A 27,779-nucleotide genomic window follows, 5' to 3' on the forward strand; every position below is an offset into this window, starting at 1 on the left:
TGCCTGCCAGTCAGGAGGCACTGGTCCAATACCTAGGTTGGTAAGATCCTCTGGAGGAGGAAATGGCAACTCATTCCAATATTCTTGCCTGGAGAACCCTGTGGACAAAGGAGCTGGTGGGCTATAATCCGTGGGGTCACACAGAGTCAGACACCACTTAGTGACGGAGCAGCAGCAGCTGTATCTGATTATTGGACTACTGAGTGAACAGGGGCTCTTTTTGTCTTGTTTCTCCTCTTACGTTGTGTTTCAAGCTAATTGGACAAATTTCAGTCCTTCACCTCTGTGACCAGATTTGTGCATTTTTTCTTCCCTGCCATGCAGTCTGTGCAATTTTGGTAGGACTTCAGGAACAAAGTCCCAAGAACCAGGTGGTTTGAATGACAGAACTTTATTATCCCAGAGTTCCAGAGCTGGAAGTCTAAATGCAGGTGTCAGCAATGTTGTTGCTTTCTGAGGGCTGTGAAGGAAGACTCTGTAGCAGGTCTCGCTTCTTGGCTTGCAGTTGGCTATCTTCTCCTTCTGTCTCTTCACATCCTTTTCCTTCCGAGTGTGTCTCTGGGTCCACATTTCCTCTCCTTACAAGACACTGGTCATACTGGACTAGTATTCATGCATGCCTGCTAAGCTGCTTCAGTCGTGTCCCACTCTTTGCGACCCTCTGGAGTGTAGCCTGCCAGGCTCCTCTGTCCATGGGGTTCTCCAGGCAAGAATACTGAGTGGGTTGCCATGCCCTCCTCCAGGGGATTCCCAACCCAGGGATCAAGCCTATGTCTCTTATGTGTCCTACATTTGCAGGCAGGTTCTTTATGACTAGCGCCACTGAGAAGCCCATATTGGACTAATGTCCCCACTGATGACCTCATTTTAACTTGATTACCTCTGTAACGACCCTCCCTCCAAATAAGGTACACTGACTTCAGCACATGAATTTGAGGAGGGGGATACAATTCACCCCACAGCACCCTCCCTCCAGACTCTCTTGCCATCTTCTTACCCGACGTTCACATGATGGCTCCTGCAGTGAACTTCATTAATTGAAAGTGCTTTCTCTCCTTTGAGCCCTTGTGTCTCCTGGAACCCCAGGGAGGCCGTGGCAACCTGTCATGTGTGCTGGGCGTGCAGCTTCAGGACCTCCCATTTTATCCACATCAACTGAAGATGATTGCTCTCTCACTCACTCATTATGCAGTGTTTTACAATTAACATTAATAACTAAAGTTATTTAGTAATTATTATTAAATCAAAGTTTTTTCATCAGAGATGTTTAGCACAAACTCATAGGTTCCATTAAAACATATTTTTATGTATGGTTGTGTCCCTTTGCTGTCCACCTGAAACTATAACCATAAAGAAGGGTGAGCACTGAAGAATTGATGCTTTTGAAATGTGGGTGCTCTTGGAGTCCTTTGGACTGCAGGAAGATCAAACCAGTCCATCCTAAAGGAAATCAACCCTGACTATTCTGTGGAAGAACTGATGCCGAAGCTGAAGCTCCAGTACTTTGGCCACCTGAATCGAAGAGCCAAGTCATTGGAAAAGAACCTGATGCTAGGAAAGATTGAAGGCAGGAGGAGAAGAGGGCAACAGAGGGTGAGATGGTTGGATGGCATCACTGACTCAATGGGCATGAGTTCGAGCAAGCTCTGGGAGATAGTGAAGGGCAGGGAAGTGTGGTGTGCTGCAGTTCATGGGTTTGCAAAGAGTCAGACACGACTTAGTGAGTGAACAACAATACCCCAATACAAAATAAAAAGTTGAAAAAAAAGCTTATTTTTACCAGGCACGTGGGAAAAACAGGATGATTTCAGGTAATTCCTACCACAGTCCTCTGTAGCAAGTTCTGATGTTAACTGCATTTTACATCTAAGAAAGCTGAGACTCACAGGAGTTAGATAATTTACCCAGGAAATCAGGTGGCCTGGCTCACAATTTATTAACCACTTTACATTTCCACTTTCTGTATGAAAAGGATTTTAATGAGTGTGTGAGTTAATTATTTCTAGAAACTTAATAATATAAAAAACAGATTAACCACTTTTACCATTTCATTTACTTTTTAGCTTCTAAGGAGACCAGTATGCCCTTTAATAAGAACCTGTGGTTTCTCTCCAGTGGGAAATTACAGATCTAAAAATACTTTCTTACCTCAACTTTTAGTTATCAGATAATTAAAATTACTCTCAAGTTCTCACTAGAGTAAAAGAGAAATCTTAAATGTATATTTAAAGTTAAATAAGTCTTTTTACCTATTCTGAAAGGCAAAAAGAATTTTGTCTGCTGCACTATTTCTGAAATCTGAAATCTGTCTTGTGTCCATATTCACACAAAAACATCTCCAACTTTCTCTCCCTTGGCATTCATCATTATCCAGGACTTACTTGGTGAGACATCCTTGCTGGGCTCTGGAGTGGAGACAAGGCATCATCTTCCTTGAGGGGATGGGAAAGGGCTCAGAATGCAATTAATGAGTTATAATTGAAGTTAATAGTAAGGATTCATAGGCAGAGATCATGAAACAGGATTTGTCTCTCTTAATAAATCAACTACAGGAATATAGTATCATGATACATTTTAAGTTTGGTTTGGCTCCTGTAAATTAACTATGCATTTTATTTTACTTTTTTAATTTTTTTAAGTATTGATTTATTTGGCTGCATTGGCTCTTATTTCCAGCATATGGAATCTAATTCCCTGACCAGGGATCAAACCCAGACCCCCCACATGAAGAGTGCAGAGTCTTAGCCACTGAACTACACCAATAACTGTGCATTTTAAAATTAATTCATGATTAGATTATATAAGAAGAAAATTTGAACTATGATTGAATTTGAAATTTTTTCTTTTAAACTAAGCTAAAATGTGATTTGAGCAAACTTGCCTTTCTCTTCAATTTCTGTAAAGCATATTAACAAATATCACAGTAGCATATTATGTTTATGCAATAAGAAGTGACAGGGAAGCTTTGCCAAGCTTTGTCATTTTGTGACAGTGACACATACCTCATTATTTTCAGTGACTGCAACAGCAACAGGAATTCCGTTGCCTCCTTCACCAGCATCTGCAGCAGCCAGTGCAGCTCATATTTTCACAGCGATGAAATGGACTCGGGTGCGTTTGGCGGAGCTGCATGAACTCTGTGATGCCAGCCCTCTGGGATTAATTTGTTTAATCCATACACATTTTTATCTTTGAACAGCCATTCTTGGTGGCCACACAATGGTCTTTGTGTTACATGCCTGAGAAAGTCAGTTTCCCAATCTCATTATAAACAGTGAATTTTTTGAACGATGGAAAGAACAAACTGATTTTTATGCTAATAAATGCTGTCTTATGATGTTTCTGTGGTACTATGAAGGGTTTAAACAAATAAATTTTTAAAATAATTGAATACCATAGTGCCTCAGACAGTATTTAGAATATAGGAAGAAGGTTATAAAGGGTAGATAGCATTACTATACAGGAAACAAATTTTACTGACATTAGACATTGCTGATTGTGTGCAGAGGAGGGACGGGCTTTGAAGACAGCAGGTGCACCTGAGCTCAGGTGGGCAATAGGGAAGGGGGCAATGAGAAAAATACTACTTGATATAAATGCCTTATACAGTTTTTATTTTGTGTGTATGAAGAACAAAAGACTTTTCATCCAGTTGGGAAATGTCTTAAATTTGAAATATGCAGCTTATCCCAGCTATTTGTCCATTAGATAAATGCACCATTTGGAAGAGTCATTGACATGGGTACCACAGGGCTCTTTCTGTGAGTCCCTCTGCTTTTACTGCAGCTTCAAAGGAGTGATAATCTAACATCCTAATGTCTATCAATAGCTTTGGAATTCTTTTTCTGAACATGAGAACTAACATATGGAATAAGAGCTACTGTTTAATTATTTTTTCCTTTGTTTATTCAAAAATGGTTTGGAATGTTAAACGTGAGAGAAATGATTTTTTTCTTTAATATCTAGGTGATGAACTTCCCCTAAATGTTCGCATTTCTCGTGATAAACAGGACAAGATACACAGCTGCCTTGAGCATCTTTTCAGCCAGGTACGATTGGGACGATTGTAGGAATTTTTTCCACAGACTGAACTGTCAAAATCCATTTTCCAGACCTAAAGGAGCTTTGAATTGGAATGGAAAGAACTCATCTGTTTTTCTACCCTGTTTCCTTCAGTTTCCAGAGCTTGAGATGGGATTCCTTCAGCCATCTGACCCCAAAGATCATTATGAATGTCAAGTATTTCACAGTCCTTGAAAATTATAAGGGCTTCTTAGGTAGTGCTAGTGGTAAAGAACCCACTTGCCCCTGTAGGAGATGTAAGACTGGTTCGATCCCTGGGTCAGGAAGACCCCCTGGAGAAGGAAATGACAACCCACTCCAGTATTCTTGCCTGGAGAATCCCATGGACAGAGGAGCTAAAGCATTTTACAAACAGGAGTTGTTCTACTTGTTATTTGTTTCTTTGTGGATATTCAGATATTCCCTCATGATTTCTTGTTCAACTTCATTTCTAACCTCAAGAAGCACAAGATTGTCTTGGTGCTCATGTTGGTGTTTTGGATTTTTTAAAAAATGTATACCCACAACCAAAATCCATAATGTAGAAAATTTGACCACTTTGTAAAGGATTATGAAAACTTTTAGGTGTTTTTTTCTTTTTTTTAAAATCATTCTGGACCTCTTACTTCTTTTATAAAGTAAATTTATATTTTGTGTGAATGTGTGGTGGGTGTCCCACATGGCACAGTGGTAAAGTATCTGCCTGCCAATAAAGGAGAGGCAATCCCTGGGTCGCGAAGATCCCCTGGAGGAGGGCACAGCAACCCACTCCAGTATTCTTGCCTGGAGAATCCCATGGACAGAGGAGCCTGGCGGCCACAGTCCATGGTGTCGCACAGAGTTGGATGTGACTGAGCACAGGTATATAGCCCATGGATATATGGTAGGAAAGTAAGAGACGCCATTTAAAATGTTATCAGGTGAGTTTATCCCAATATTTTATTCAAAGATAGATTTTGTAGGCAGCATAGGATTCCCAAAATAATCATTGGTTTCAGAAAAAATGTTACAATATTTACTGTTGGAAATATCTGTTATGTGTTATGAGAAGTTATGTCACTCCCCCAAATCTCTGCTGTTGTGATAGGTGGATTCCATAACCAATCTCCTGAGAGGCCAAGCTGTTGTGAGGGCCTTTGAGCAAACTAAGTACCTGACACCAGGTCGAGGATTACAAGGTGAGGTTTACAATGTACCTGTTCGGGGCAGTTAGGAAACAAAAGTGGGGGACAATACAGTCATGAGGCAAAAGCTTAGCATGAGAAAAAAAAAGTCTAGGTGCTAGTTCTATCGTTCATTTAATACTACTTCTATCTGGTAGTCATTGAATATACATAATAAGCCAATATAGGACCTTTTTTAGAGTTATTTAGAAATTTAAAATGTTTAAAGCCTATAGAGGGCAGACTGGATGTATTAATTCAAGAAATTGAGTTGCTTTTGCTGAAATCAGGCTCAATGCTTACTTGGTTATAGCCCAGTGCTGATGGAAGGGGATTTGGGAATGAGGTGGGTGGTGGGGGAATTGGCCAACAGAACAAGGTCTAGAGCTGCCACTTTCTGACATCTGGTTTAGGATGTTGAAATAGAGATTTTCATCTAAATTTCTTCCTTTGTTTAAACCTTTGTGAGAAGATAATAAGGATCTGACTTTGTTTTAGATTTAACAGATTTTCTCCCGTAATAAAGCTACATAAATTGCTACCATGATAATAGCCTAAGACCACAGGAATGAAAGGAAGAGGATTCTGTTGTTTATGGGCTTGTGAACCGGTAAATGGTTGAGACTTAAGAGAGCTTTTCTGTGTTTATTTAGAGTTTCAGCAGGAAATGGAACCAAAGCTGAGTTGTCCGAAGAGGTTAAGACTTCACATCAAGCAAGATCCTTGGAATCTTCCCAGCAGCGTCCGGAATCTTGCTCAGAACATCAGAAAATTTGTTGAAGGTCAGGATAAAAAGCAAAAAAAAAAAAAAAAAAAAAAATCCCATGACATGAGCAACACTCATTTAAAAATCCATTAAACCCTCAAATTCAGACATGCCCTGATTACTCTTTGGAGTGTTTCATATTATGAGGAAAATAAAAAGACTGAAAAGGGTGAGAGAAAGCAGAGGAGGGAGAGAAGGAATAAGATGACAAAACCTGTATTCCAAGGATCTAAACAATGTGGACTGTATCTCGAAGAATATTCATAGGAAATAAAGCAAAGGTTCATTCTTATGAAGACGAGGAGACAATGAGGGAGTTTCATATTTTATAATATGAAACTCTATCAGAAAAATTTCTAAAGGATTCACAAAATGCTTTACATTTCATAGAAAGTCTAAACAATCAATTGTGAGTCTGTGAGAATCAAAATAAGGTTGAATCATTAGTTTTTCAGTTTGTCTTTCAGAGATGTTTGTCTGAGTTGCTTGTTATTTTTAGTACTAGCATGAGATGGTTTACTCAGCATCCCATAACTGGTACCACCTCTAAAAGAGATATAAAAAATTTCCAGACAATGCCAGTGAGTTTGGTTGCATATTATTTAGGGTCAGAGTTGTTAAGGAAAATATTCTGAGAGTTTTCAAAGTGATGATGGTGAAAAAGATGAAATGAGGAATTTGTCTAATTTTTGGAATCTCCAATTCAGTGGTTTTCTTCCCAGTATTAGACCAGTGCTTGGCAATGTCCAGAGACATTTTCCCATTGTCACGTTCATGGGTGCCCCTGGCATCTAGTATGTAGAGGCTAGGGATGCTGCTAAACATCTTACAAGGCGCCAGATAGTCTCTCTCATCAAAGAATTATTTGGTCTAAAATATCCTTAGGGCTAAGGTGGAGAAACCTAGATAATAAATACTATGCTTGTATGTAAATTTATATTCCTCAGTCATTCATATGTCATTTGAATGTGGTAAATAGTAATCAGCTGAAGTAACAGTATATCATAACCCACTTTTTTAACCCACCACTGCCATTTTAAATATTTTTTACTCTTTTGACCACTTTGCACCATGTGGGATCTTAGTTCCCTGACCAGGGATTGAACTCAGGCCCCTGTATTGGAAGCATGGAGTCCTAACCACTGGACCACCAGGGAATTCCCTCACTACTATTATTTTAGGATAAATTATTCTAAATTTATCCTAAAATTAAGGGGGCTTCCCTAGTGTAAAGAGTCCACCTGTAATGCAGGAGATGTGGGTTCAATCCCTGGGTCAGGAAGATCCCTGAAGAAGGACCTGGCAACCCAGTATTCTTGCCTGGAGAATCCTGTGGACAGAGGAGCCTGGCAGGTTATAGTCCATAGCGTCACAGAGTCGGATACGACTGAAGTGATTCAGCATGCAGGCACACAGAGAGAGTTACGCACTTTGCTGACGCAAGAAAGTTCTTAAACCCTGTAGGGTCTAAGCCTGTGTGCCTCAGTTTCTTCATTTACTAAATGATATGAATGGTGTAAATGTTCTATGATTACCAAGTTTTCTGCCTAGAAATACACTCAAGTATAACAGCTTAGATATTCTTTAGAGATCAATAGATAAAAAATTTTTACACATATGGAAAACTCCAAATAAATCATAGCTATTCTATCATATGATGAAATCTTTTATCCTTCACAGCTGGATTTCTTGGCTATAGTTTTATTTTATAGCTACATATACATTATAACATCACATTCAATCAGAAGTCTGAATTTAAACACCCGACCCCAAATAATGAATAGCCAAAATGACAAATACATGTTGAAAAGCTTCAAGGAATTTAAGTATATACTTCACTGTGGTGTACTCAGTCACTGTGTCCAGCTCTTTGGGATCCCATGGACTGTAGCCCACCAGGCTCCTCTGTCTATGGGATTCTCTGGGCGAGAATACTGGAGTGGGTTGCCATTTTCCTCCCCCAGGGAATCTTTGCAGCCCAGGGATCGAACTACATCACCTGCATTGGCAGGCAGATTCTTTACCACTGAGCCACCTGGGAAGTCCATACTTTGCTGAGTAAAAAGTAGATTTCCACTGACTAGATACCAGTATCACAACACTCCTAAAAGCTATCATTTGTGAATCTAAATGCAGCTGTTCTCATCAGCTTTGCGTTTTCCTGTATACATTATATTTGCTTTTAGAGTAAATGCAGTATCAATTACTTTGGGGGGTAAGAGCTGTGATTGTCACATTAAGTGAGTCTTTAAAAACAGTTAATCAGTAGTTCAGCTCAGTGGACCATCAAGGGAGAGGGCAAGCTGCCATTTCCTGGTGGTCTGTGTAGTGTCCAGTCCTGTTCTATGGGGTGGAAGCAGCTGCACTGGGGTCCTTGTAATCAGCTGCTTGTTCTGTGGATGGACTCAGAACTAACCTCACCGGTTCACCATTGATTAAACATTTTCATTCTATTTCCCAAATTGTCCTTCTGTAAAGAATGATTTAATGGAAGGTCAGGTCTGGGCTGGAAATTAACAGTGCTACCTTGCCAGAATGTTCTGGTTATGTGTAGCTGATGTTCCTGTAGAGGAGGAAAAAAAATCTTTTTCCATTTATCCTCCTAGGTTCTCTGCCTGGAGCCCTGTAAATTAGACTGACAAAAACCAAATGAACAGGAGAAAAGCATGTAACTTCATTTAATATAAGTTTCACATGGACACGAGAGCCTTTATAAGGAAATGAAGACCAGAAGAAAAGATTAAACCTGCATGTTTTCATACTAGGTTTGAAGGCTTCCCTGGTGGCTCAGCTGGTACAGAATCCGCCTGTGATGCGGGAGCCCTGGGTTCAATTCCTGGGTTGGGAAGATCCCCTGGAGAAGGGAAAGGCTACCCACTCCAGTATTCTGGCCTGGAGAATTCCATGGACTGTATAGTCCATGGAGTTGCAAAGAGTCGGACACGACTGAGCAACTTTCACTTTCAGAAAGTCCTAGAAAATTGTTACAGGACCAAAGTGTACATGCTAAGGGCTGTAAAACTGGTGGCAAGACCTGCTTTTTTGGCATCCCTCCCTCTTTGGAGATAAAGATATCTCTTTCCTCTGGGTATAGCTCTCCTGAGCGTCTTACGATCTGCTTCAGGGGGAAAAGTGGCGTTCAGGGAGTCCTTCCTGTCCCCACTGTTTCTCAGAGTCCTTCAGCTTAAAATATGAATAACTCAGTATTCCAAAGTGCCATATTTGAGGGTAGCATGTCTGAACACCATCATGCCTTCATCTCTGATTGAGGAATATCCTAGCAAATATATACCAGATATGACACCAGAATGTAAGTCTGTGGTCTTTATGTAGGAAGGACTGTTCCAGTGCCATTAATATGCATACCATTCACTCATAGCCTGTAAACTGAGGGCAGAGGAGAGCAGAGCAAATAGCAGACTAGATGGGGACAGAGTCACAGGGTGGTGTCACTAAGATTATGTCTGTCTCCTGTCCCTCAGCTAAGTTATGGAATCATAGTATCAGCTAACTGAAGGTAATTTGTGTGGTTAGCCCACTGTGGTATTGTTTTAGAATAAAAATGTATATACATCTTTGATCTTCATCCTGTTTCCTGGCACAGAGAGATATAAAAGCTTTGGAATTTCCTGTGCTGAGAGGGCAAAGCTGTCTTTTGTTCTGTTAATGAGGTGACTTTGGGAAGTCACCTAAAAATGGTGGCTGGTTGCCAGGGGAGCCAGCCTTGTGAGTAGAAGGTTGAAATTTTCAGCCCCAACCATCCCTGAACTCCAGGGAGGGGAGAGGGGTTGGAGATTGAGTGCAGTGGCCAATGGCCAATTATTTCATTGACCATGCTTCTGTGATAAAGCTGCCAGAAAAACCCAGAAGGAGAGGGTTGGAGAGTTTCTGGGTTGGTGAACTTCGGCTTTTCAGGTGGCTCAGTGGTAAGAATCCTCCTGCCAATGCAGGAGACGAGATGTAGGCGACTTGGGTTTGATTCCTGGATCCGAAATAGCCCCTGGAGAAGGAAATGGCAACCCAGTCCAGGTTTCTTGCCTGGGAAGCTGCATGGACAGAGTTGCCTGGCGGGCTACAGTTCATGGGGTCACAGAGTCAGTCATGAGTGAGAGGCTGAGCACTTGTCCGAACTTGTGTTGGTGTCTGGAACTCTGTGCTCTCACCCGTCCATGCCTTGCCTGTGCATCTCTTACGTCTGCCTGTTCCTGAATTATGTCCTTTTATAATAGACTGCTAATTTAGTCAGAAAATGTTTCTCTGACTTCTGTGAGGTGTTCTAGCTAATTAATTGAACCCAAGGAGGGGATCACTGGAACCTCTAGTCTGTTGATCAGAAGAAGCACAGACGACAGCCTGGCCTTGTGAATGGTGTCTGAAGTGGGGGTGGGGTGCAGTCCTGTGGCGGATGAGACCTTATCCCATGATATCTGTCACTATATCCAGGTAGATGGTGTCAGAATTAAACTGAATTGTGGGGCACCCAGCTGGGGTTGGAGAATTGCTTGGTGGTGTGGGGAAAAATACCCATCCAGGTTACATCCACTGTCAGCTTAAATTCAAATGTCTAGTAGTGACATATAATCTCTTTGCTGCCTACCTACCAAAATTATACTCTTTGAAAGCTCTCATTTTTCCAGCAGTACTTTTTTCATTTTTTTCTCTGCCTTTGTCCTAATATCCTAAACAGCTTCTTCTTTTTAACTCAAAATTCACTTCAGTTTTTCCATTTTTCTTCATATTTCAGTTAATGAGACATTTTCTGGCTAATTCCCCTTTTAATTCGTGTGATTTAATTCATCTTTTCTGGTCCATATAAATCCTTACCAGATTCATTCTCCTAAAGTATCATGTTCAGTCCCCTGCCTCAGAGCCTTAGAGTGATTTTCTGTTAGATCAATGTAAACTCATCAGTCTGATTTGGAAGCCATTTTTCACTGGGGTTTTCCAGTTGGATCCCAATTGCAATCTCTTAGTGATGTAACGGAGAAGGCAGTGGCACCCCACTCGAGTACTCTTGCCTGGAAAATCCCACGGACGGAGGAGCCTGGTGGGCTGCAGTCGGACACGACTGAGCGACTTCACTTTCACTTTTCACTTACATTGGAAAATGCAACCCACTCCAGTGTTCTTGCCTGGAGAATCCCAGGGACTGGGGGCCTGGATGGGGCTCCCAAAATCATATGGAAGTCCATTATACACATCTGTGCGACAGGGTCGGTATATGTTAGTATACTGTATTACTTCAATAATGCTCCAGCAGAACTGATTCAAATGAATTTTTTCTGAGTAATACTTTGTGTATATGCAGCTTTTCTTATCCATTCATCTGCTGATGGACATCCACTCCAGGATATTGTACTTCTCCCCTGACAATTAACTTTGAACGTTTAAAATTTTGAGACTCTCAACAAAATTCTACACCAACTTTAGCCAGATTCAAGTCACAATAATAAAAGTGCTTCATCAGTACAGAGTACTTTAAATAATTTTCCAAGGCTTTGATATATATTCCCATGTGTTTCACTTCCCTTGTGGCTCAGATGGTAAAGAATCCACCTGTAGTGCGGGAGACCTGGGTCCCATCCCTGGGTTGGAAGGATCCCCTGGAGGAGGGCATGGCAACCCATTCCAGTATTCTTGCCTGGAGAATACCCATGGATAGAGGAGCCTGGTGGGCTATAGTCCCTGGGGTCTCAAAGAGTTGGACACAACTGAGTGACTAAGCACAGCACCATGTGTTTTTTATGCACAGTACTATAAACTAGGTAACATAGATGTTATCTTATGAATGAGCAAGATGAGACCCAAAGTAGATTAACACTTTACTAAAGATGGTAAAGTTAGTGTATAATAGATGGGTCTCCTGACTCAGTCCAGTGTTCTTTTCTGCCTCTGAATCCATTTGTCCTTGTGTCTCACTTGTAAAACTTAATGTCCTCTCTGGTATTTCCTGCATTTCTTATCTGTTAATTTTGTTGCTCTGATTATTCTGTGATTTTATTTAGAATAGGATGCCACCTAACCTGTTTTATTTTCCATAATCTTGGGCACATAAAGGAACTCCTTATGTTTAATATTTTCCTACTGCAAGCAAACTATCTACCAATTGGAAGCAAATGAGTGCATGGCTGATTGGGCACACAACAACGAATGTGACGTTAGCACACATCATTTATCGGACATCTGTGGTTGGTCCTGTGTGGGGATGGGGTGAGAAGAAGAATATTTGGAAATATTTAGTATTTTTTAGTCCTTTAGGGAAGTATTTTGACCTAAAGATAGGAGAGGAATAATATATACATTTATTTCTAATATATAATACACAGTATGTAATGTGCTTAGTTGTTCGGTTATGTCTGACTTTTTGCAACCCTATGGACTGTAGCACACCAGGCTCCTCTGTCCATGGAATTTTTCAGGATACTGGAGTGGGTTGCCATTTCCTCCTGCAGGGGATCTTCCCAAGACAAGGATTGAACCTATGTCTCCTATGTCTCCTGCATTAGCAGGCAGATTCTTTACTACTGAGCCATAATTTATAATATAATATTTATTAATGCATATTTATATCAGTGATCAGTTGCTCAGTCAAGTCCAACTCTTTGCAAGCCCATGGACTGCAACATGCCAGGATTCCCTGTCCATCACCAACTCCCAGAGCTTGCTCAAACTCATGTCCATCAAGTCGGTGATGCCATCCAACCATCTCATCCTCTGTCGTCCCCTCCTCCTACTGCCTTCAATCTTTCCCAGCATCAGGGTCTTTTCCAATGAGTCAGTTCTTCACATCAGGTCGCCAAAGTATTGGAGCTTCAGCTTCAGCAACAGTCCTTCCAATGAGTATTCAGGACTGATTTCCTTTCGGACTGACAGGTTTGATCTCTTGGTAGTCCAGGGGACTCTCAAGAGTCTTCTCCAACACCACAGTTCAAAAGCATCAATTCTTCAGTGCTCAGCTGTACTGTATTATATATATTCTTTATATACTGTATGGAAGTGGAAGTGTTGGTCACTCAGTCATGTCCAACTCTTTGTGACCCCCATGGACTGTAGCATTCTATGCTCTTCTGTCCATGGAATTCTCCAGGCAAGAATATTAGAGTGGATTGTCATTCCCTTCTCCAGGGGATCTTCCCAACCCAGGGATTGAACCTGGGGCTCCTGCATTGCAGGCAGATTCTTTACCATTGAGTCACCAGGGAAGCCCCAAATATTGTATATATAATCTTTGAAAGTTGAAAAATTTTAAAAAAATGCTATTTGACCTTTACTGGTCAAGACCATAATAGCTGTAGGCATTTACAGAACGTCATGCAAGCTAATGATGACCTACAAAGATAGCAAGATTTGAATGATATATCAAGGCTCATATAATTCAGATCTGGAAATGATTTGAGGGTCTTGAGCAATGGATAGAACTTATGTAGGTAGATAAGCAAAAATGGCTTGTCAAATGAATGGGATTTTTATTATCTAATATAATGAGTTTGTGCTTATTTTTTACTACACAACTACAATATGATGTTAGTTGCAGAAAAAGACTGAACAACTGACTGGTATATTTTCTTTCTCTGCAGAGGTAAAGTGTAGGATACTCCTGGCTCTTCTTGAATATTCAGGTAAGAGTTTGCATTATTTTTACTGTTTGAAATTATTATAGCCCACTACCTTAGATGTCTTATGATATGAAGGCAGTGGCTTCACCTGTTTACAAAATAGATGGAAATATGATCCCTACCTTCTCTAAAGCCTTGCAGGGATTAAAAAATACTTCTATAGTATTTTATGATAAAGACATAAAATATGCTCATTTTCAATTACAAGTAAAATGCATGAAAGCATATATAAACATATATTTATACAAAATATGATTTAAAAGGAGAAAGGAACCAGGTTTTGGTAAAGTTCCTTGTACAAATAAGTTTTATTGTGAACCTGTGTCTAATTTTTGTTTATAACAAGGATGTAGATGGTTCTGATTCAAGGAGAAACAGATTGTACTTTTGATGGGAGGAATCACAATCAGAAATTGGTTTGGAAGGGCATGGATGCAGAGAGGGGAAGAATTTGTCACTACTTTGCAATCTACCACACTTGGAAAATTTAAATTATAATGAATGGATGAGCCAACTTAAACAAGAGAGCCTTTTTTTTCCTTCTGATGATTGGATTTTGCCTTGCTTTTTGACTGAGTAATAATAATAATGAAAGTATGTCACATTTTTTTTAATAATAACAGCAGAGTTAATGTACCTCATTTTTATGGATTTCACTGTGTTCTCACAACTACTCTGTGAGAACATTATTATTGTTTCCACAGTTTTAAAGGTGAAGAAATCTGCATTCATGTAGATGAATCATAACTCGTACATGTAGTCAGTCACCACAAATTTTGGGGCATCCAGAAGATTAGGCATAAAGATACCTTACTGGGTGAATTAATAAATAGTAGGTGGCAGTTTTGAAATTGAGACTTAGATCTGCCAGTTCCAGAAGTGGTTCTGCAATGTGTTGCTTTGTTTATTAATATTCAGATGGGTGTTCTTGTTTTGATTTAAATTTTGTCTTTTCCTATCATAATTCTCTTTTTTTGTTTACTTAATTTCCTCACTCTTTTTTTCCCTATTACATTTGAATGGTACCAAACAGACTAATTACTCCATGTTGTTGGCCACAAAATTATGCTTTTCACTTTAAAAGGGCAGACTGTATCTGCTAAACATTATTCTTAATTGCTTTTTATTTCTGTCTTTTTCTTTCTCTAATCTCTTCTTTTTGTTTATTTTGCTTTCATTTCCCTACAACTTCAGAGTAATGACGGATTACTTGTGTGTCTAGAAACCTTCTCATTCTTTTTAGATCAGCAAGCTTAAGATGAAATTTGAGCTTTTTAAACAGCATAGAGTAAATGAAGTGTTAATGTTTTTAAACATGTTTATAGAAGATGAATCTAAGCAGGTTCTCAAATACTGAAATGAAACAAATGGATAGGTAATAATCCGTTTATTTTGAGTGTGTTCTCACTATATGGAAATTCTTAGTTGGCAAAAAATAATAAGCTGCCATACACACATGCGAACAAAACAGAATTCTTTGCTTTTCTTCTTTTACTAGAAGCTGGGAGCAGCTCTTGTGATTCCTGCTATAGTTCTTATTGATGCAAATGATGAATGAGAATAGCTTTGGTAAAGGATGGACACTTGAATTTTGAACAGCTGCATAATTAAAAGGAAAAGACCTATATGTTTTTCAGTTCACTTATTGGGTTTCTTTCTTTATCATGGTGTTCCTTCTCTAGTCAGTAATAGACTGAGCGCCCATCACCGTGTTAGATGCTAGGGGAAGAAAAGAATCTTGGTAATATCACGTCCGATTTCACCTTGCTAAGTGCTTTAAATGTTTTTATTTCATCTATCTTTGTTTTTTGAAGTCTATTACTTTAAGAACACAGAGCCTCCATTCAGCTTTATTTTCTTTTAGAATTTATTTTAATTTGTGTTGGAGTATGGTTGCTTTCCCTGATACTGGGAAAGACTGAGGGCAGAAGGAAAAGAGGGTGTCAGAGGATGAGATGACTGGAAGGTGTAACGATGCAAAGGACGTGAACTTGGGCAAGCTCCAGGAGATGGTGAGGGACAGGGAGGACTGGAGTGCTGCAGTCCATGGGGTCGCAAAGAGTCAGACACGACTGGGCAACTGAACAACAACGACAACATGGTTGCTTTACAATGCTGTGTTAGTTTCTACTGTGCGGCAAAGTGAATCACTTACACAGGTACATGTATTCCTTCCTTTTTAGATTTCCTTCCTATTTAGGCCACCACAGAGCACTGAGTGGAGTTCCCTGTGCTATACAGTAGGTTCTCATTAGTTATCTGTTTTATGCATAGTAGTGTATATATGTAAAGCCCAATCCCAGCCCCCTTTCCTGCCTTGGTGTTCATATGTTTGCTCTCTACACCTGAAAAATGGTACAGATGAACCTATTTTCAAAGCAGAAATACGTAGAGAACAAACATATTCCATTTATCTTTATCACAGATCTAAGAAGTAGGAATAGCTCCTATTTTAAAAATAAGAATCTAATACCTAGAATCATACACTTTAAAGATGGTGGAATGGGTAGTTGAAAGCAGATTATCTGCCTTTAAAGTCCCGAAGCATAAATCACACTATATGCCAACTCCCCCAGCACTGATGCTGATTGTCCCCTGGGAAGCAAAAGCATGTAAGCAAACTCTCACAATGCTAGGTCATTAGCCCTCCAGCAGGGGGAGACACCCCCAGGCCTGAGATGGGGCAGAGAGAAGTATACCAGCTTCCTGAAGGAGAGGGGACATTTCACAAGGGGAGGTAATATTTCAGTATTTTGATGACTTGACTTTTTTTTTCCTGCATCTGTTTTTTTTTTTTTAATTTAATTTAATTTTTTTTTTTTTTTTTTTTTACTTTACAATACTGTATTGGTTTTGCCATACATTGACATGAATCCACCACAGGTGTACATGAGTTCCTAACCCTGAACCCCCCTCTCACCACCCTCCCCATATCATCTCTCTGGGTCATCCCAGTGCACCAGCCCCAAGCATCCTGTATCCTGTATCGAACCTAGACTAGCGATTTGTTTCTTACATGATAGTATACGTGTTTCAATGCCATTCTCCCAAATCAACCCACCCTCTCCCTCTCCCACAGAGTCCAAAAGTCTGTTCTTTACATCTGTGTCTCTTTTGCTGTCTCGCATATAGGGTTATCATTACCATCTTTCTAAATTCCATATATGTGTGTTAGTATACTGTATTGGTGTTTTTCTTTCTGGCTTACTTCACTCTGTATAATTGGCTCCAGTTTCATCCATGATGAGTTGACTTTTTAAGAACGATTTCATGTTTGCTGAGTGGAGAGGGAAGAAGGGTGTCCCACAGCCAAGGGCCCATGAACCAAGAATCACCCTTTTAAGTCAGACTGCTGCTGCTGCTGCTACTAAGTCGCTTCAGTAGTTTCCAACTCTGTGCAACGCCATAGACGGCAGCCCACCAGGCTCCCCCGTGCCTGAGATTCCCCAGGCAAGAACACTGGAGTGGATTGCCATTTCCTTCTCCAGTGCATGAAAGTGAAAATTGAAAGTGCAGCCACTCAGTCATATCCGCCTCCTAGCGACCCCATGGACTGCAGCCTACCAGGCTCCTGCGTCCATGGGATTTTCCAGGCAAGAGTACTAGAGTGGGGTGCCGTTGCCTTCTCTGTTGCTGCTGCTGCTGCTGCTAACTCACTTCAGTTGTGTCTGACTCTGTGTGACCCCATAGATGGCAGCCCACCAGGCTCCCCTGTCCCCGGGATTCTCCAGGCAAGAACACTGGAGTAGGTTGCAATTGTCCCCTCCAATGCATGAAAGTGAACAGTGAAAGTGAAGTTGCTCAGTCGTGTCTGACTCTTAGCGACCCCATGGACTGTAGCCCACCAGGCTCCTCCTTCCATGGGATTTTCCAGGCACTCGAGTGGGGTGCCATTGCTTTCTCCAGCCTTCTCTGTTAAGTCAGACTAAATCGTCATTTCAAGAAGCCAGAGAATGAATGCATACATTTTCAATTCACTTAATTCAGTTGTTACTCTACTGATTCATTATTTTCATTCAGTAAGTATTTGTTGAATATCTACACATTGTTAGAAATTATGTACAACAGAACAGGTGTTTTGCTTTTTTCATAGTTGAAATTGGGCAAAGCTGTTTCCCAGTTTAGCCACTTTATAATAACATGTAAAACACTCTTTTCCATCTATTAGAATGGGGCATATGATATTTAATACTTAAGGGAAATGTCTAACATATGTTGTTGTTAATTAACAGATTGAACCATATGAAATTGACATACTCAATCATGTTGACCTACCAAAACAGCAAGTTCATAGAGTTCAACCTAATCAATAAATATTTTTGTTATATAATTAACTATTTTTCATATTTAATCTTCTTTCTAATAAAATTTTCAAGACTAGTTTTTCCTAACAGTGAAACTGAGTAACAAGCAGCAATTATCTGTACCTATGCCATCACTTCATGGGAAGTAGATGGGGAAACAGTGGAAACAGTGTCAGACTTTATTTTTTGGGGCTCCAAAATCACTGCAGATGGTGATTGCAGCCATGAAATTAAAAGACGCTTACTCCTTGGAAGAATAGTCATGACCAACCTAGATAGCATATTCAAAAGTAGAGACATTACTTTGCCAACAAAGGTCCGTCTAGTCAAGGCTATGGTTTTTCCTGTGGTCGTGTGTGGATGTGAGAGTTGGACTGTAAAGAAGGCTGAGCGCCAAAGAATTGATGCTTTTGAACTGTGGTGTTGGAGAAGACTGTTGAGAGTCCCTCGGACTGCAAGGAGATCCAACCAGTCCATCTTAAAGGAGATCAGCCCTGGGATTTCTTTGGAAGGAATGATGTTGAAGCTGAAACTCCAATACTTTGGCCACGTCATGCGAAGAGTTGACTCATTGGAAAAGACTCTGATGCTGGGAGGTATTGGGGGCAGGAGGAGAAGGGGACGACAGAGGATGAGATGGCTAGATGGCATCACTGACTCAGTGGACATGAGATTGAGTGAACTCCGGGAGATGGTGATGGACAGGGAGGCCTGGCGTGCTATGATTCATAGGGTCACAAGGAGTCGGACACAACTGAGCGACTGAACTGAACTGAACTGACTGATGCTTTGGTAGTCATTAAAAGCAGGTGTTTCATGTCCTTGGTTAAACAACTTTAAAAAAATATACCTTTTCATCAATAAAGCAAGGAGAACTCACTGCTGATAAAGGCAGCATGTTTATTTATGTTATACACTAATTATTGACAATGCTTCTTCATTTCAGAAGTGTGCAAGCCCTCAACATGTTCAGTATACATTTGGGAATATGTTGATTTTTCACCTGTGTTGTTTTTCTAGTACAAGTAATTTTTCAGTGTACAGAATGTGTGGCTTGGTGTTTATGTTGCTGTGTAGTTTGTATATACCCTGTGTCTCAGAGGAGTGAACTCTTTAGGATTGAGTTCTCAGAGGCACAGCTGCTTTCCATTTGAGAAACTTGAGGTCCAGAACTGGCAGTTCATAGGGTCAACATACCTTCAAAGGAGGTCAGTCGAAAGTCCAGTTAATTGCAGAATACGTATGCTAGTAAAAGTCGATTTGTATTAAAACTGTAAATATATAATTATGTCAAAAAATGTAGGGATTTCTGAACTGGACCTATTGATAGCATGTGAAATTGAATAGGTGACTTCAGGAGATTCAGATCTGTTTCTTGTTACAAGTAGTCAGACATCAGTACTCTTTCCCCATGTGTGTTTTATGTTAGTATTTGAATAGGCCTAGTAGACAATTTTTTAAATTTAGTATTAATAATATTGTATTTCATTTGCTAGTGCAAACTGAAAAATTGGGCTTTGAATTCCCTTTAGGGAAAGTGTCACACAAAAATGCATATTATGTTCCATCACTAAAAAAAAAAAAAGTAAATAAACCTTATTTTATTTCCTTGGATTTTATAAAACAATTTGGTGATTGGAAAATCAAGTCACAATATCAAGTAAGAAAAAGATCTTAATGTTTCTAACATTTTTTGGTGTTCCATGTTTTGTAAAAAGCATACCTACTGAAAAGTATGTGCTCATGAATAGAGCTTGAATTCACATTTTTCCCATGGTGTGAGTTTATAGAGAGAATGAAATAACAGTGAATGCAGATGTTAAATGAACTGGTTTAGTTCAACTATGACATTTTGCAAAATCATCTTTATGTTCCCCTACATCACAGATAGCGAGACTCAGCTCCGAAGAGACATGGTTTTCTGCCAGAGCCTGGTGGCCACCGTCTGTGCCTTCTCCGAGCAGCTCATGGCGGCCTTAAACCAGATGTTTGACAACAGCAAAGAAAATGAGATGGAAACATGGGAGGCCAGCAGAAGGTGGCTGGACCAAATTGCAAATGCAGGAGTTCTATTTCACTTTCAGTCCCTTCTATCACCAAACTTGGTAAGGAATCACAGTGCCTCCCACTGGCTGTGCCAAATGTAACACGCATTGGGACCTAGTCCCAGTAAAAAGTGGTTGTTCATTACTGTCCTTCCCTAAATAATCTGCCTATGATGCAGGAAACCCTAGTTCCGTTCCTGGGTCGGGAAAACCCCCTGAAGTAGGGAATGGCAACCCATTCCAGTAATTTTGCCTAGAGAATTCCATGGACAGAGGAGCCTGGTGGGCTACAGTCCATGGGGTCACAAAGAGTCAGACATGACTGAGTGACTAGCAATTCATTATTATATCTGCAGCCATCCAGCTCTTTTAAAAAGGTATATTTTTCCATGGGCAAATATACTTTTAATAAGTAAGTTAAAGGTATTTCTTCTTTCCTAATTTTTATTTATTCTCAGTGGCTGCTAAAATCTGAGAAAGCCTCCATCTGTTACTAATTCCTGCATCCCTAAGCACCAGCTGAGAAAGGTCAGCAGAGGAAGGAGGGTTTGTCTGTGTTGGTTGCTTATTTCCGGTACAGAAGAGTCTGCCATGATACCCCGAGCACCTCCTGAGGTCGATGTTCTGGAAGATACTCTTAGAAGAGCTCTAATGACTTGCATGCCATACTGTCTGACAATCTGGTTAAAATTTGCATGTGTCAAACAGTTTTATTTCCTTCCTTTGTGTGTGTGTTTGTCCTGTTAAATCCAAGAACATTGCCTTAATTACTGTAAAATATTGTGTGCTTATGCATCAGTGGTCCACAGCAGAGATGAAGAAAGCATCTCAAAAATATCTGAGGAGACTGCAGTGAACTTAGAGGTTTTTCACACATACTTCCTACGGTTCTGATAGTTGTCATGATGTGTCAAGGCAAATATGTTCATGTTATTTAAACCAAAGGTGCATGTTAAATATAATTGTGATTTAAGCATGAGGTTCTATTTGTCTTTTAAAGTACATATAGTAAATGTAGCTTCCAAGTAACATGGTTGAGTTTTTAAATGAATAGATATGAGTTTGCACATCAAAATAATGTTTTTCTTCAGTGGTATTGAGGATAGGGTAATAGCTGTACTATATGGTCATAAAAAGTTCTGGAATGATAAGGACATTCATTGAATAAAATTCAATGAAACAGAGTTACATTATTTTGTAAAGACTTTATATACTCCATATGTGTGATTAACTTCTTATTAGATTGCTAATATAACCAAATAGAAAAAATTTAATTAAAGAAAATTTTTAAATGTTATTGTTCAGTTGCTTAGTTGTGTCCAACTCTTTGAGACCCCGTGGACTGCAGCATGAAAGGCTTTCCTGACTTTCACCAACTCCTAGAGCTTGCTCAAACTCATGCCCATTGAGTCCATGATGCCATCCAACCATCTCATCATCTGTCATCCCTTTCTCCTCCTGTCTTCAATCTTCCTCAGCATCAGGGTCTTTTCTAATGAGTCAACTTTTCACATCAGGTGGCCAAAGTATTGGAGCTTCAACTTCAGCATCAGTCCTTCCAATGAATATTCAGGACTGATTTCCTTTAGGATGGACTGGTTGGATCTCCTTGCAGTCCAAAGGACTCTCAAGAGTCTTCTCCAACACCACACTTCAAAAGCATCAATTCTTCAGCTCTCAGCTTTTGTTATAGTCCAACTCTCACATCCATACATGACTACTGGAAAACCATAGCTTTGACTAGACAGAGCTTGGCTGGCAAAGTAATGTCTGCTTTTTAATAAGCTGTCTAGGTTGGTCATAGCTTTTCTTCAAAAGAACAACTGTCTTCTAATTTCATGGTTACAATCACCATTTGCAGTGATTCTGGAGCTCAAGGAAATATAAAGTCTGTCCCTGTTTCCATTGTTTCCCCATCTTTTGCCATGAAGTGATGGAACCAGAAACCATGATCTTCGTTTTCTGAATGTTGAGCTTTAAGCCAACTTATTCACTCTCCTCTTTCACTTTCCTCAAGAGGTCCTTTAGTTCCTCTTCACTTTTTGCCATAAGCATGTGTCATCTGCATATCTGAGGTTATTGATATTTCTCCTTGCAATCTTGATTCCAGTTTGTGCTTCATCCACCTTGGCATTTCACATGATGTACTCTGCATATAAATTAAATAATCAGGGTGACAATATACAGCCTTGATGTACTCCTTTCACAATTTTAAAGTACTCCATTGTTCCATGTCCAGTTCTAACTGTTGCTTCTTGACCTGCATACAGGTTTCTCAGGAGGCAGGTAAGGTGGTCTGGTATTCCCATTTCTTTCAGTTTTCCAGTTTGTTGTGATCCACACAAAGGCTTTCGTGTAGTCAATGAAGCAGAAGTAGATGTTTTTCTGGAATTCTCTTGCTTTTTCTATGATCCAATGGATGTTGGCAATCTGATTCCTCTGCCTTTTCTAAATCCAGCTTGAACATCTGGAAGTTCTTGGTTCATGTACTATTGAAGCCTGGCTTGGAGAATTTTGAGCATTGCTTTGCTAGTGTGTGAGATGAGTGCAATTGTGCAGTAGTTTGAACATTCTTTGGCATTGCCTTTCTTTGGGATTGGAATGAAAACTGACCTTTTCCAGGCCTGTGGCCACTGCTGAGTTTTCTAAATTTGCTGACATATTGACTGTGACACTTAAACAGAATCATCTTTTAGGACTTCAAATAGCTCAGCTAGAATTCCATCACCTCCACTAGCTTTGTTTGTAGTGAAGCTTCTGAAGGTCCACTTGACTTTGCACTCCAGGATGTCTGGCTCTAGTTGAGTGATCAGACCATCATAGTTATCTGGGTGATTAAGATCTTCTTCCATGGTTCTTCTGTGTATTCTTGCCACCTCTTCTTGATATCTTCTGCTTCTATTAGGTCCATACCCTTTTTGTCTTTTATTATGCCCACCTTTGCATGAAAAGTTCCCTTGGTATCTAATTTTCTTGAAGAGATCTCTAGTCTTCCCCATTCTATTGTTTTTTTCAATTCTTTGCACTGATTACGTTGTAAGACTTTCCTGTCTTTCCTTGATATTATTTGGAACTCTGCATTCAGATGGGTATATCTTTCTTTTTCTCCTTTGCCTGTTGCTTCTCTTCTTTTTCTCAGCTATTTATAAGTCCTCCTCAGACAATCATTTTGCCTTGTTGCATTTCTTTTTCTTGGGGATAGTCTTGATCACCGCCTCCTATACAATGTCATGAACCTCCATCCATAGTGCTTCAGGCACTCTACCTTGAATCTATTCATCACCTCCAGTGTATAATCATAACTGATATGATTTATACCTGAGTGGCCTAGTGGTTTTCCCTACTTTTTTCAATTTAAGTCTGAATTTGGCAGTAAGGAGTTCATGATCTGAGCCATAGTCAGCTCCTGGTTTGTTTTTACTGACATATAGAGCTTCTCCATTTTTGACTGCAAAGAATATAATCAATCTGATTTTGGTATTGATCTTCTGGTGATGTCCACGTGTAGCGTTGCCTCTTGTATTGTTGGAAGAGAGTGTTTTCTGTGACCAGTGCATTCTCTTGGCAAAACTTTGTTAGCCTTTGCCCTGCATCATTTTTTACTCACGGCCAAACTTATCTGTTACTCCAGGTATCTCTTGACTTCCTACTTTTTCATTCCAGTCCCCTATGATGAAAAGGACATCTTCTTTTGGTGTTAGTTCTAGAAGGTCTTATAGGTCTTCATAGAACTGTTCAACTTCAGCTTCTTCAGCATTAGTGGTTGGGGCATAGACTTGGATTACTGTGATACTGAATGATTGGCCTTGGAAATGAACAGAGATCATTTTGTCTTTTTTGAGATTGCACCCAAGTACTGCATTTCAGATTCTTTTGTTGGCTATGAGGGCTACTCCATTTCTTTTAAGGGAGAAGAAGTCATTTTTCATTATTATCATTTAATCATTATTTCATTCCTATAGCATATTTTCACCTCTTGTGAAAAGTATTTAAAGACAAAATAAATATTAATTATTCCTTGCCTATCAAATAAAAATTACATAAGAGCAGATGCCCACTTCTTAATACATGGTAGGTATTAAGTGTTTGTTGGATGAATTAATTAGCTAGTGAGGCTTCATTTGTATTCTCTTCTTACTTAATACCTGCCATTGGCTGGTCATGTGCTGGTACTTTTATTTGAAAGTAAACCTACAAAGGAATGGGAGAAAAAACTTATAATCCATGCATCTAGTAACTGGCTTACATCCAGATTATATAAAGTATCCTTTAAAACTAAAGAATAAGAAGGCAACTCAATTAACAAGCAGGCAGAGAGGATTTGAATGGACATTTTTCCAAAGACAGTATAAATGGCACATGAAAAGATGATCGACTTCTTTAGCCACTGGGGACATGCAAATCAAAACTGCATAAGATGCTGTGTCACAGAGATGTGGATGAATGTAATCCAAAAGACAAAGATAGGCACAAAGATAGGCGTTGGCGAGGATGTGGAGAAATTAAAACCCTCATACACTGTTGAAGGGAATGTAAAAGAGAGCAGTCATTTTGGAAAACATTTTGGCAGTTGCTCCAAATGTTAAGCATGGAATTTCCATATGACCCAGAAATTCTTCTCGTAGGTAATATCCGAGAGAAATGAAAACATATTCTAACAAAAACACGTACACAAATGTTCCTAGAAAAATTATTCATGATAGCTAAAATGTGAAAACAATCTAATTGTCCAAAAACTGAATGATGAGTGACAATCAAGTTGGGGTATATCCACACAATAGAATATTATTAAGCAATAAAAAGGAGTGAGCTACTGATACATGCTACCACATGGATAAACCTTGAAAATATTGTTAAGAGAAATAAACCAGTATTATTTGATTACATTATTGTGAAATAATACAAAAGGCAAATTTTAGAGACGGATAGTAGGCTAGTCATTTCCTGGAGCTAAGGATTGGGAGAAGGTATATGGAGGTTCAATTCTAGTCGGGAAAATATTCTAAAATCAGATGATGGTGACAGTTACACAGCTCTGTATATATACTAAAAGCCCTTGAGCTGTACACTTAAAATTGGGTGAAACTTATGATATGTGAGTTGTATCTCCAGAAAGTTGTTTTTTTATTTGAAATTGGTGTCTGATACCCTTAAGATGGGCTTTCCTAATGGTGCAGTGATGGTGAATCGGCCTACCAGTACAGGAGGTTTAAGTTCGATCCTTGAGTCAGGAAAATCTCCTGGAGGAGGAAATGGCAATCCACTCCGATATTCTTGCCTGGGAAATCTCATGGACAGAAGAGCCTGGCAGGCTACAGTCCATGAGGCCGCAAAAGAGTCAGACATGACTTAGCAACTAAACAACAACAACAGTCCTCAAGTTAATTTTTAAAAATTAATTTAAAAAATCCAGAGGTAATTTAAAAAAGCCTAGGAAACCCATAATCTTTCTGTCTCTTTTATGAACTTATAATCTGTCTCTTTTATAACCCATGATCTTTTATGTCTCAGGAGAGCATAAAAGTCTCCTGGGACTGTGAAGCGCTCCCGGGGAGCTGCAGTCACTGGCAGTTGATGCGTCTCTGGGTGCTGAGCACAATCCTAGGTCCTTGGGTCTGACTTTAACCACATCTACGTATTACAGTGCCTGTTTGGGACATTTCTCCCTGTGTGTATATATATTCCTCTTAACTGGAAAAATGCTCATTCTTTAGTCCTATCCCTACAATTTCAGATTTGTAGCATTTTTCTACCATCCAATGGACTTTAAAAAGTAAGAATCTCATAAACATTTATCCAGCATCCAGTGTGTACCATCCGTTATATTAAGTACCAAACTGAAGTACAAAGTGATGATACTCTTAACCTTTTGTTACCCATGCTGTCCTTCCTTGGGGTCTGGGACTACCTTTGTGTTTTTTTCCCCACACAATAAAAATTCTTTACCATCTCCACCCTCTACTTATGCTGCCCCCAAAATATGATTATAAGCTACAGCAAATTTTAAAAATGAGGATATAGCATGTTAAAATTATTGTTTAAAAGGACCATTGATTTTCTTAAGGAAATAAATGTTACCTTTGAAAAAAAAGATGTGTATGATAAAGTTAATTATTCTTTCATGAGGAAATTAGTAAAAGACTTTGATACTACACTGATCTGCTAATAGGATTCCCAGAACCCAGTACTAAAAGATGATGATGCTGAGATATGCAATTACTTGTTACTAAGTCTGGGTCTTACCTACCTCAACTGTAAAATATAGGAATGAAATGAAAGATTAAAACAAATCAGATTTCATATTCACGACATTCTAGATTGAAAGTGTTGAAGTGTTAGTCGCTTAGTCATGTCCAATTCTTTGTGACTCCGTGAACTATAGCCCTCCAGGCTCCTCTGTCCATGGAATTCTCCAGGTAAGAATACTGGAGTGGGTTACTATTCCCTTCTCCAGGGGATCTTCCTGACCCAGGAATTGAACCTCGGTCTCTTGGGTTGCAGGTAGATTCCTTACCTTCTGAGCCAACAGGGAAGATTACGTCCCCATAAAGGCAAGTGAAAATGATTCTTGTCCCCAGGCTTTTTGGAAGAAAAATCATCACATACATGCAAATTGATTTTATCACAGTTTTCATAAATTGCAAATTGAATAATGCGTAGGTTATCTTATTGTAAAATACAATGACCATTATGTACTGTGGCTTTTTAAGAAAAACAGTATTTTTACTTTTCACTGTTACATTTATAAGATTATAGAGATTTAGAGGCAAATAAGACATTTATGTGTACACATTTGTCTGTAACTAATAGATAAAATCAGTATAACTAGAATCTAGCTACAAAATAGACTGAAAAATGGTTCAGAATTGTTTAGACAGTAGAGGAAAAGAAAAACATGAAGCTACAAAAGAAACTTGTAAATCTGAAGATTAGTTCATTTCGTTTTAGGCAATAAGTTCTTAGGTATGTTGATAATGTGGTTTGTGTGTAAATAAAACGCAAGTGAAGCGAGTTTTGGTCTGGAGATGTTTTGTTATGTTATGTTATGCTCTATCTCAAACAGTGCAATCATGTCATGGATTGTTTTTCTTTCTCTCTAGACAGATGAACAAGCCATGCTAGAAGACACACTGGTTGCACTGTTTGATTTGGAAAAGGTTTCTTTTTACTTTAAACCATCAGAAGAGGAACCATTGGTTGCAAGTAGGTAGTTAACTATTTCATATGTGTTTTATAAGATTTATTTTGTTATCAAACAATATATGGCAAAACTTGGATATGAATATATTTGATATGAAGATTAAGTTATATGTAAAATATTATTTTTAATGTAAAATAACAAAACCAACTGGGCAAGTGATAGAAAGTATATATAAGTTAAATCTACACCTAATTTTATACTGATGTTTTTGTCTCTTAGGCTGACCTCTAAAACTTTTTTGGAGTGTGTCCAGCAAATTTTGCACTACTCAAGATTGTCTTTTCTTTCTTTTTTGTTATTGTGATAAAATATATATACCATTAAATTTACCATTTAGTCAGTTTCAATGTACAATTGTTTATTCAAAATGTTGTGTAACCATTTCCACCATCCATCTGCAGAGCTTTTTCATCCTCCCAAACAGAAACTCCATATGCATTAAACAGTGATTATCTTCCTCCCTTTCTCCAGTCCCTGCTAACCTTGATTCTACTTTCTATCTCTGAATTTTATAAATGGGTTGATAGAATATTTATCCTTTCTGCTGTTTTTTTTTATGTCAATATTTTTAAATAAAAGAACTGCCCTGATATGTCCAGCTATGTAGATGCTCTCTGAGGCA

General features: G+C 39.2%; 1 protein-coding gene across 1 annotated transcript in view; it reads left to right on the top strand.

Moving 5' to 3' along the window:
* Nucleotides 1-27,779, top strand: part of PREX2 (phosphatidylinositol-3,4,5-trisphosphate dependent Rac exchange factor 2) — a 300,507-nt gene that overhangs the window by 184,172 nt on the left and 88,556 nt on the right. The window contains exons 27-33 of the mRNA XM_027973014.3: nucleotides 3,017-3,111; nucleotides 3,967-4,049; nucleotides 5,150-5,240; nucleotides 5,879-6,007; nucleotides 13,569-13,610; nucleotides 19,799-20,016; nucleotides 27,057-27,159. Of these exons, the coding sequence (XP_027828815.2) occupies nucleotides 3,017-3,111; nucleotides 3,967-4,049; nucleotides 5,150-5,240; nucleotides 5,879-6,007; nucleotides 13,569-13,610; nucleotides 19,799-20,016; nucleotides 27,057-27,159 (761 nt within the window). The remainder of the gene's footprint in view (nucleotides 1-3,016; nucleotides 3,112-3,966; nucleotides 4,050-5,149; nucleotides 5,241-5,878; nucleotides 6,008-13,568; nucleotides 13,611-19,798; nucleotides 20,017-27,056; nucleotides 27,160-27,779) is intronic.

This window comes from Ovis aries, chromosome 9, assembly GCF_016772045.2.
Source record: "Ovis aries strain OAR_USU_Benz2616 breed Rambouillet chromosome 9, ARS-UI_Ramb_v3.0, whole genome shotgun sequence".
NCBI lineage: Eukaryota > Metazoa > Chordata > Mammalia > Artiodactyla > Bovidae > Ovis > Ovis aries.